The sequence below is a fragment of the Piliocolobus tephrosceles genome, chromosome 7 (genome assembly GCF_002776525.5).
Source record: "Piliocolobus tephrosceles isolate RC106 chromosome 7, ASM277652v3, whole genome shotgun sequence".
Classification (NCBI taxonomy): Eukaryota; Metazoa; Chordata; class Mammalia; order Primates; family Cercopithecidae; genus Piliocolobus; species Piliocolobus tephrosceles.
The window spans coordinates 41,493,935-41,504,710 of NC_045440.1; the positions used below are offsets into that span (position 1 = coordinate 41,493,935).

General features: G+C 40.6%; 1 protein-coding gene across 2 annotated transcripts in view; it reads left to right on the top strand.

Annotated features, from left to right (window-relative positions):
* The window catches only part of FNTA (farnesyltransferase, CAAX box, alpha), a 31,422-nt gene extending 21,873 nt beyond the window's left edge, over positions 1–9,549 (top strand). The window contains exons 6-10 of one of the 2 annotated variants that reach the window (XR_003309368.1): positions 1,012–1,160; positions 4,072–4,235; positions 6,874–6,936; positions 8,464–8,635; positions 8,922–9,549. Coding sequence is in view for 1 of the 2 variants with exons in the window: in XM_026453995.1 (XP_026309780.1) it covers positions 1,012–1,160; positions 6,874–6,936; positions 8,464–8,635; positions 8,922–9,044 (507 nt within the window). In the remaining variant the exon portion in view is untranslated. The remainder of the gene's footprint in view (positions 1–1,011; positions 1,161–4,071; positions 4,236–6,873; positions 6,937–8,463; positions 8,636–8,921) is intronic. The other variant, XM_026453995.1, reaches the window with a different exon arrangement.
* Positions 9,550–10,776: the final 1,227 nt, after the last annotated feature.

Below are 10,776 nucleotides of genomic sequence, written 5' to 3' on the forward strand. Positions count from 1 at the left end.
TGCTCAGCTAATTTTTGTATTTTTAGTAGAGACAGGGTTTCACCGTGTTAGCCAAGTTGGTCTCAAACTCCTGACCTCAGGTGATCCGCCCACTTTGACCTCCCAAAGTGCTGGGATTACAAACGTGAGCCACCGTGCCTGGCCTGTCTTTATTATTTTTCCAGACGAGGTCTTGTTACGTTGCCTCAGCTGGTCTCGAACTCCTGGCCTCAAGTGACCTTTCTGCCTCAGCCTCCTGAAGCAGTAGGATTACCCATGAGAGCCACCACTCCTGACCATGTATGCTTCTCTCCATGTATTTTAATGTAATTTTATCATATATGTGCACTTTTGAATGCTACCCTTTTACTTAATTTTCATTTTTGAATGCTGCCCTTTTACTTTGATTATTAATATCTGCCAGGCATGGTGGCTTAACCCTGTAATCCCAGCACTTTAGGAGGCTGAGGTGGGTGGATCACCTGAGGTTGGGAGTTCGAGACCAGCCTGACCAACATGGAGAAACCCCATCTCTACTAAAAATACAAAATTAGCCAGGCGTGGAGGCACATGCCTGTAATCCCAGCTACTTGGGAGGCTGAGGCAGGAGAATAGCTTGAACCCAGGAGGTGGAGGTTGCAGTGAGCGGAGATCATGCCATTGCACTCCAGCCTGGGCAACAAGAGTGAAACTCTGTCTCAAAAAAAAAAAAGATATATTAATATCAAGTCACATCAAATTTATATCTATACTCATTCTCTTACTAGTGAGTTTGGTGGGGTTTTTTCCCCTCAAAATTTTCTTGGATGTCTTTTTGCCTGCTTTCTGTGTATGTCTTTCCAGGCTCTGTAATCAATTTCATACTTATATCCCCCTCTATTTCCTTTACTTGCAGCTGTCACTACTTTCTGAATTTGTGATAAATCCTGTGTCCTCAGTTGCATCTTCTTTATTGTTGTTTTTTTTAATTTTTATTGTTCATAAATAATGGGACATTTCTGATTCGATGATTTTCCAAAATTTTTCCTTTAGGAATTTAAACTTTGGGAAAATGAGCTGCAGTATGTGGACCAACTTCTCAAAGAGGATGTGAGAAATAACTCTGTCTGGAACCAAAGATACTTCGTAATTTCTAACACCACTGGCTACAATGATCGTGCTGTATTGGAGAGAGAAGTCCAGTTAGTAATCTCCTTCACTTGCTCATTCATTACAAACATGTTTGCATGCCTACCATGTCTCAGGCACTGGGGATACAGCAGATCAAGATCCTACCTCATGGAACTAAAAGAAAGAGGACAGAGTACTGAGTGAAACATATGATGATAAATTTACAAATAATGTAGCATACCTCTACTTTGTTGTATCTTTAAGTTTCTTGAAATACTGCTACTGGAGATTGAAAAGAAATCTTAATGTTATGAGGTATTGTTTAAGAAGCTTTATTTTAAAACCATCTTACTAAATTCTGTTGCATTTTAGATAGTTGTCCCTAGATGCCATGTTACCCTAGTGCAGGGTTTGGGGCCGGATTTTTTTTTGTTTTTGTTGCAGGGGGCTATCTTGTGTTTTGTAGGATATTTAGCAGCATCCTGGCCTTAAAACAAAAATGTTTTCAGACATTGCCAAATGTCCCCCGAGCGGTAAAGTCACCCCCAAGTTGAGAACCAGTATACAAAGAGCTATTATTAGAGCTAGAAATTTCTGAATTGGCATCAATTTCTATATTGTATCCATAAACATTAGTAGCCACGATTTTTGTGACCTTATTTGTCCATTGTGTGTGAGTGTCTGTTTCATAATTTGAACAGGCTTCTTGTTTTCAGAGCCTGATGAGATGGGAGTCATGATTTGAGTGTAACATGTGTGAGCGACTGTTGGGTGGAGCTGATTGGTATGGTGCATCTCCTCTCCTCCAAGTTCTTGATGTTGCCTGCATCGAGGCAGCTTGCTCTTCTTTTATCTGCTCTATACAGGATTCTGGTGACTTAAAATTTATAAAAGGCTTTAATCCATGTCTCACCTTAACGTTCTGCTCTGGGCTTATGTCTGGAGCGTGCACTACCCCTCAAGCACACTTTATGTTTTTTTTCTAGTGTTCTCCTATATAAAGCTCTACAGGCATACCTGGTTTGTTGAGCCTTGCAGATACTATGTTTTTTGTTGTTTTTCTTTTAACAAGTTGAAGGTTTGTGGCAGTCTTGCGTTGAGCATGTCTGTCAGTGCCATTCTTTATCACTGCATGTGTTCACTTTGTGTCTCCGTGTCACATTTTGGTACTCCTCAGTATTTCATATTTTTTCGTAATCATTATGTCTGTTCCAGTGATTTGTGATCAGTCATCTTTGATCAGTCATCTATTGTAATTGTTTGGGGGTGCCACAAACTGCACCCATATAAAATAACAAATATCACTGTTGCATGTGTTCTGCCATCTCTCTCCCTCACCTCAGGCCTCCCTATTCCCTGAGACACAACAATATTGAAATTAAGCCAATTAACCCTACAATGTCCTCTGAGTACTCATGTGAAAGGAAGAGTCACACCCTCTCACTTTAAATCAAAAGCTATAAATGATTAAGCTTAGTGAGGAACACATGTCAAAAGCTGAGATAGGTCCAAAGCTAGGCCACTTGCACCAAATACCAAACTCATAGGAAAGAGTTCTTGAAGGAAATTAAAAGTGCTGCTCCAGTGAACACATGGACAAAACAGCCTTATTGCTCATATGGAGAAAGTTTGAGTGGCCTGGATAAAAGATAAGACCAGCCACAGCATTCCCTTAAGCCAAAGCCTAATCCAGAGAAAGCCCTAATTCTCTTTAATTTGATGAAGGCTGAGAGAAGTGAGGAAGCGGCAGAAGAAAACCTGGATGCTAGCAGAGGCTGGTTCATGAGGTATAAGAAAGAAGCCATCTCCATAGCATGGAAGTGCAAGGTGAAGCAGCAGGTGCTGCTGGAGAAGCTGCAGCAACTTCTCCAGAAGATCCAGCTCAGATCACTGATGAAGGTGGCTGCATGTAAACAGAAGATTTTCAGTGTAGATGAAACAGCCTTCTATTGGAAGAAGATGCCATCTAGGACTTTTCACAGCCAGAGAGAAGGCACTGCTTCAAAGCTTCACACAGCTGGCTGAATCTTGTTAGGGTCTAGTGCAGCTGGTGACTTTAAGTTGAAACCAGTGCTCTATGACGATTTTGGAAATCCTAGGGCCTTTAAGAATTATGCTGAATCTCCTCTGCCTGTACTCTATAAATGGAACAACAAAGCCTGGATGACACCACATCTGTTTACAGCATGGTTTACTGAATATTTTAAGCCCTGTTTGAGGTCTATTGTTCAGAAAAATTTCTTTGAAAATATGACTGTTCATTGACAACGGACCTGGTCACCCAAGAGCTCTAATGGAGATGTGCAAGGAGATGCTGTTTTCAAGCCTATGAACACAACATCCGTTCTGAAGCCCATGGATAAAGGAGTCATTTTGATTTTAAAGTCTTACTATTTAAGAAATAAATTTTGTAAGGCTATGAGCTGCCATAGATAGTGATTCCTCCAGTGAATCTGCGGAGTCGACTGAAAACCTTCTGGGAAGAATTTACCATTCTAGATGCTATTAGGAATATTCGTGATTCATAGGAGGAGGTCAAAATACCAACATTAACAGGAGTTTGGAAGAAGTTGATTCCAGCCCTCATGGATGACTTTGAGGGGTTCAAGACTTTAGAGGAAGAAGGAACTGCTGCTGTGGTGGAAACAGCAAGAAACTAGAATTAGAAGTGCAGCCTGAAGATGTGACCGAACTGCTGCATCATGACAATACTTGATCAGATAAGGAGTTGCTTCTTACGAATGAGCAAAATAAGTAGTTTCTCAAGATGGAATCTAATCCTGGTAACGACGTTGTGAAATCACATTGTTGAAATGACAACAGAGGATTTTTAATATTGTAAATATTACCTAAACTTAGTTGATAAAGCAGCAGCAGAATATGTGAGAGGATTGACTCCAGTTTAGAAAAGTTTTACTGTAAAATGCTATCAGACAGCATCACGTGCTACAGAGAAATCTTTTATTGTTGTCTTATTTTAAGAAATTGCCACAGCCACCTCATCCTTCAGCACCCAGCACCCTACCCTGATCAGTCAGCAGCCATCAACATGGAGGCCAGACCCTCCACCAGCAGAAAGATTACGACTTGCTGAAGGCTCAGATGATCATTAGCATTTTTTAGCAATAAAGTATTTTTTAATTGAGGTATGTACATTGTTTTTTTAGATATGATGCTATTGCATACTAGACTACAATATAGTGTAAACATAATTTATATGTGCTGGGAAACAGAAAAGTCGTGTGACTTGCTTAATTGTGATAAAATCGCTTTATTGAACCTTCGATATCTATAAGGTATTCCTGTACTGTTCAGTATGGTAGCCACTAGCCACATACGGCTATTTAAGTTTCAACGAGTATGATTATAAAAAATTAAAAATACAGTACTTTCATTGCACGTGTCCTATTTCGGACATTCAGTACCCGCATGTAGCTAGGGACTACCATATTGGACAACACATACAAAGAACATTTCCATCATCCCTGGCAGTTTTATTGAACATTATTGGTCTAAAGATTGACAGTAGTTAGTGGTAACAAAGTATTTTAAAAGTTGAATATGAAGAGTTTTCAAAATGCAAACTTTTAGCCTTTTCAGAGGCAGATCACTGGCTTCCTATTGCCAAATAGAAACAGAAATAATAACCCAAGAATCTAAAAGAGCTTCCTATACCTAGGATTTATTTTCCTTTTAAGATGGGTAAAAGAAGTATTTAAAATGTGAAGAGTAGCTGTAGGTATCTAGAATTTACAGTTTCTTAACTTTTTTTTCACTCTAAGCATACACAGATAGATGTATATAATTATTTTGTCATCTTTTTCCTTTTATTACAAAAGTAATACAGTGTAGTTATGGGGGAAATTGTACTGAATTCTGTAAAGTAAAACGTCAAAGTCTTTTACTGTTCTTCATCCCACATCCCATTTTCCAGAGTGAGCTATAACTGGGTGAATTTTTCCAAACTTTATAAATACACTTGCAAACATTTATACACAGCAACCTAATAATAATTATATAGGCATTGCCTTTTCACTTAATGTGTCATGGCCCTTTTTCTAGACTATGAGTGCATAGTCTTCTAGTACTACCAATAACAGCATTTGTCAAGCATTTACTATATGCTACTAATTCTAACAGCTCTCTGAGACACTTCATGAAGAACTTGAGGTTCCAGGTAATTCTGTAATTTGCCCAAGAGCACATAATTTATGGGACCAGAATTTGAAGTGAGGTAGCCTGACCTCAGAGTTCATCGGGCTTTTTGTTTGTTTGTTTTCCTAAGAGACAGGGTTTCACTCTGTCACCCAGGCTCGAGTGCAGTCACGGATCATAGCTCACTGCTGCCTTGAGCTCCTGGGCGCAAGGAATCCTCCCACCTCAGCCTCCGAGTAGCTGGGACTATAGGCATGTGCCACTGCACCCAGCTAATTGTTAAAATTTTTTGTAGAGATGAGGTCTCATTATGTTGCCCAGACTAGTCTTGATCTCCTGGCCTCAGGCAGTCTTCCTGCTTTGATCTCTGAAAGCGCTGGGATTACAGATGTGAGCCACCATGCCCAGCTAAAGTTCATGTTTTAACCATAAAACTAGGTAATGCTTTAGTACACATGTACATAAATAAAAATTTAGATATTGCCAAGATGAAATTAAGAATGTTAAATGACCAGCTAAGACCTGCAGGGACATGGTTTCACAAATAATTGGAAACATTAAGTCATGTAAAAGTAGTTGGAAAAACACTTTTATCATGTTGAATGAGTTTATTATTACTCTGTGGGAAAAAAAAATTTATAGTAACAGCACTGCAGCAGAACCAAGACTACCAAGCTTGTCAGTGACTTACTCATCTGAGCAATTATGTGGTGAAGCACGTTCTATGGCTCCCTTGGGATTTGTGGTAATCGAGTCTGAATTATATTTAATCTGTTTAAGGGGAAGACAAAGGTATGGAGCACCCATTTTGACAGGGAATCACATCACAGTTTACTAGTCATCTTGCTTTGAAATATAAGAAATATGTTCTTGTGTTGATTTTTCATTTTTATTCTTTGTGTATGTAATTTCCATGCCGTTTTTTAATGATAGCTAAAGATTATTGGGACGTAAGTAGAGCTTAGACTGCTTTTCCAAGGTTGCTTTACCAATAAATGGAAAGTCTCCTTCTTTTAGCTGATGTTTTCTTCAAAAGGAAAATCTTCCATATTATTTAAAGGAAATATTTTATGTTACTTTTATTCCTATTGTGAATTGAAGCTTTTAGATTAGTTTTGTGTCCTTCCCTAGAACTGAATTGACAGCTACAGCCTTAAGGTATTCTCTGATTTAAATATGACCTAGAGAGGTGCCACAGTGCACTAAGAGAGATGCTGACACAAGTGAAAGTGTGTTTCCAAAGTTGCGCCACAATCTTAGTAAAACTGTGTCTCGGCTGGGCGCGCTGGCTCATGTCTATAATCCCAGCACTTTGGGAGGCCGAGGCAGGCAGATCACAAGGTCAGGATTTCGAGACCAGCCTGGTCAATATGGTGAAACCCTGTCTCTACTAAAAATACAAAAATCAGCTGGGTGTGGTGGCGGGAGCCTGTTGTCCCAACTAGTGGGATGGCTGAGGCAGGAGTATGACTTGAACCTGGGAGGCGGAGGTTGCAGTGAACTGAGATTGTGCCACTGCACTCCAGCCTGGGTGACAGAGCAAGACTCCGTTTCAAAAAAAAAAAGAAAAGCTGCGTCTCATCCTTGCACTGTTCTTTTAAAATTGTATATATATATTTTTTCTTGCAGATACACTCTGGAAATGATTAAACTAGTACCACATAATGAAAGTGCATGGAACTATTTGAAAGGGTAAGAGGTTGTTTTTGCTTTTTTTGTACAAAAAATGAAGTGGCTATATAATGCATCATGGAGTATATTCCATAATCAGATTCCAAAAGGATAGTAAAGAATTTTTCATTTTTCTGGACCTAAGAGCAGAAGTATAACAGCATTATGGAAACTCTGGAAAAGTGCCTTCTGCCCTTCTCTGCACCTCCCAAGTACCTACCAACACTGTTTTCAGAATAATCCACCAGTAAATAATGCCATTTTAATTGTATTTACGAATCCTGTAGTCTTAATATCAAAGAATGGGACATACACACACCCAGGCTCTGGTTGGCTCAGGAACACAGTAAAGCAGGGTAGTTTACAGGTAGATTTTGCCAATGGGCAGCCAGCCTTTCTGTTTTCATTTCTAGAGATCTCCACCTTCAAGTTAACCTACTCAACTAGAAAAGGTTTCACTTGCCTGGCCACTGTCATAACTAAGCTCCTTGTTGAACATAAGAGGTCTTCAAGGAAACTAGGCTCAAAGGAGCACAAAGTATGGAATCAGTCATCCTTGGAGATGTGTCAGGGGAGGTGCCTATAGTAACTGGAGATCACGAGGGATGAGAAGCCATCTCAAGAGAAGATGAGGGCTGGGCATGTTAGCTCACGCCTGCAATCCCAGCACTTTGGGAGGCCGAGGTGGGCGGATCACTTGAGGCTAGCAGGTCGAGACCGGCCTGGCCAACATTGCAAAACCCCATCTCTACTAAAAATACAAAAATTAGTTGAGCTTGTTGGTGCACACCTGTAATCCCAACTGCTTGGGCGGCCGAAGCATAAGAGTTGCTTAAACCCGGAGGTGGAGGTCAGGGTGAGCTGAAATCACACCACTGTGCTCCAGCCTGGGCGACAGAGCGAGACCCTGTCTCAAAGAAAAAAAAGAAACAAGAACATCTCTCCTGGTTTTGCCCTTCACTTTTTAAGATGATTTATTTTGTGTGTTATACAGTTTTAAGTTATAAATGAATACTTTTAAACTTCATTTTTAAAAACTTTTTTTACTTAGCTCTTAATTATCCTTTTTTTTTGGAGACAGGATCTCACTCTGTTGTCCAGGCTGGAGGGTAGTGGCATGATCATGGCCCACTGCAGTCTCGATCTCCTAGGCTCTAGTGATTCTCCCACCTCAGCCTCCCAAGTAGCTGAGACTATAGGTGCCACCACTAGGCATGGCTGATTTTAAAAAAAAATTTACTTAGTAGAGACTAGATCTTGCTATTTTACGCAGGCTGATCTTGAACTCCTGGGTTCAAGTGTTCCATCTGCCTCTGCTTCCCAGAGTGTTGTGATTACAGGCATGAGCCACTGCACCTGGCCAGTTTTTAATTAACTAATGATCTATGATAAGACTCCTGTAATTTAAAAGTTTCATGATAGTTTCAGCCTCATTCATTCAAAATAACTCTCCTTTTCTTGTTTGTGTTTCAGGGTTTATTTTCTCTTGATCTTTCTACTGCTTTTCTTCCTTCACAAAATCAAGTGTTTGTTCTTTTGTTGTTACAGGATTTTGCAGGATCGTGGTCTTTCCAAATACCCTAATCTATTAAACCAATTGCTTGATTTACAACCAAGTCACAGTTCCCCCTACCTAATTGCCTTTCTTGTGGATATCTATGAAGACATGCTAGAAAACCAGTGTGACGATAAGGAAGACATTCTTAATAAAGCATTAGAGGTAAGCTGGTGGGGCTCAGTGCTATCATTTTTGGTATCTGAGAATTGGTTGGCCCAATACCACTAATATCCATGTCCCCTTTCAACATCGTTACTCAGAATTCAGTGCAGGGCTATTTCTGGTTAGGGGCAGCATTGACATCACTTGGCAACACAGCCTGTGACTCTTAATAGTGTGTCTCATCTGAACGTAACTTAACAATTTTAAGTTAAATTGTATTGGCTCAAGGGCATTTGCCCTTGAGATTGAATTATGTATTACTTTAATTTTTATTTTTCATTTTCAGTTATGTGAAATCCTAGCTAAAGAAAAGGACACTATAAGAAAGGAATATTGGAAATATATTGGAAGATCCCTTCAAAGCAAACACAGCACAGAAAATGAGTCACAAACAAATGTACAGCAATAACACCATCCAGAAGAACTTGATGGAATGCTTTTATTTTTTATTAAGGGACACTGCAGGAATTTAAAACGAGAGTGGTCCCTCCCTTTGCCTGTGGTGTGAAAGTGCATCACACAGGTATTGCTTTTTAACAAGAACTGATGCTCCTTGGGTGCTGCTGCTACTCAGACTAGCTCTAAGTAATGTGATTCTTCTAAAGCAAAGTCATTGGATGGGAGGAGGAAGAAAAAGTCCCATAAAGGAACTTTTGTAGTCCTATCAACGTGTAATCTAATCCCTTAGCATCAACTCCTCCCTCAGGGGTACACGCATCAAGATTTGTAGCAGTAATAACTGCGGGTCACTTGTATGTAATGGATATGAGGTAGCTGAAGTTTGGTTCAGTAAGCAGGGAATACAGTGGTTCCATCAGAGCTGGTCTGCACACTCACATTATCTTGCTATCACTGTAACCAACTAATGCCAAAAGAATGGTTTTGTAATAAAATTATAGCTGTATCTAAAAACAGTGTCGCAGTAGTTTGTTTTTTAATAGCATTTATATATTATACAAGACATATTGTCTCAGAAAAGCAGTTAGAAAGAAAATATTGCAGCTGGGTGCGGTGGCTCAAGCTTGTAATCCCAGCACTTTGGGAGGCCGAGACGGGCGGATCACGAGGTCAGGAGATCGAGACCATCCTGGCTAACCCGGTGAAACCCCGTCTCTACTAAAAAATACAAAAAACTAGCTGGGCGAGGTGGCGGGCGTCTGTAGCCCCAGCTACTCGGGAGGCTGAGGCAGGAGAATGGCATAAACTCGGGAGGCGGAGCTTGCAGTGAGCTGAGATCCGGCCACTGCACCCCAGCCTAGGCGACAGAGCAAGAGTCTGTCTCAAAAAAAAAAAAGAAAGAAAGAAAATATTGCTATAAAACTGTAAACTAGAAACATGACGTGTTGGAGGAAATGTTAAAATGTAAATTGGTCAGTTCTTGACTGAAAGTGACAAAATCCACTCAAGGTAGTTTAAACCCAAAGGGTTTATTCAGGTATATAAATATCTCACAGAAGAATTACCTAATCTTTTAGAAGTACATTCCCGAACCATACTACACAACTGGACCATCCCGTTGGCTGCTGCCTGTGCCCGAATCAGGAAACTGCTGGATGAGGAATGAGGAAGCCACAACCCTGGCTGCCAGCTCTAGGACTGTGCTGTCTCTGCACGTTCCATGCAAAGCACATCTGCTGCTTTTCCCATGTAGTGTGGTTCCAAGTTAAAGGCTCACTGCAGTGCATCTGATTGGAAGGAACCAACAGGATGTCTTAAATCTTAACTGCAGAGGAATCTGGGAAGTGTAGTTTGTAGCTTTCCAGCATGTATGATGCAGGATGCCATGCCAGGAGGGAGTTGGGAGCGGTTAGCAAGCTAGCTTGCTGTATCTGCACTTAATTCAATCTCACTTTATTATTTATTTATTTTTATATGTTGATTTTTTTTACATGGAGTCTCACTCTGTCACCCATGCTGGAGTGCAGTGGAGTGATCACAGCTTACTGCAACCTCCACTGCCTGGGCTCAAGTAATTCTCCTGCCCCAGCTTCCCTAGTAGCTGGGATTATAGGCGCCCGCCACCATGCCCGGCTAATTTTTGTATTTTTAGTAGAGACAGGGTTTCACCATGTTGGCCAGGCTGGTCATGAACTCCTGACCTCAAGTAGTCTGCCTGCTTCGGCCTCCGAAAGTGTTGGGAT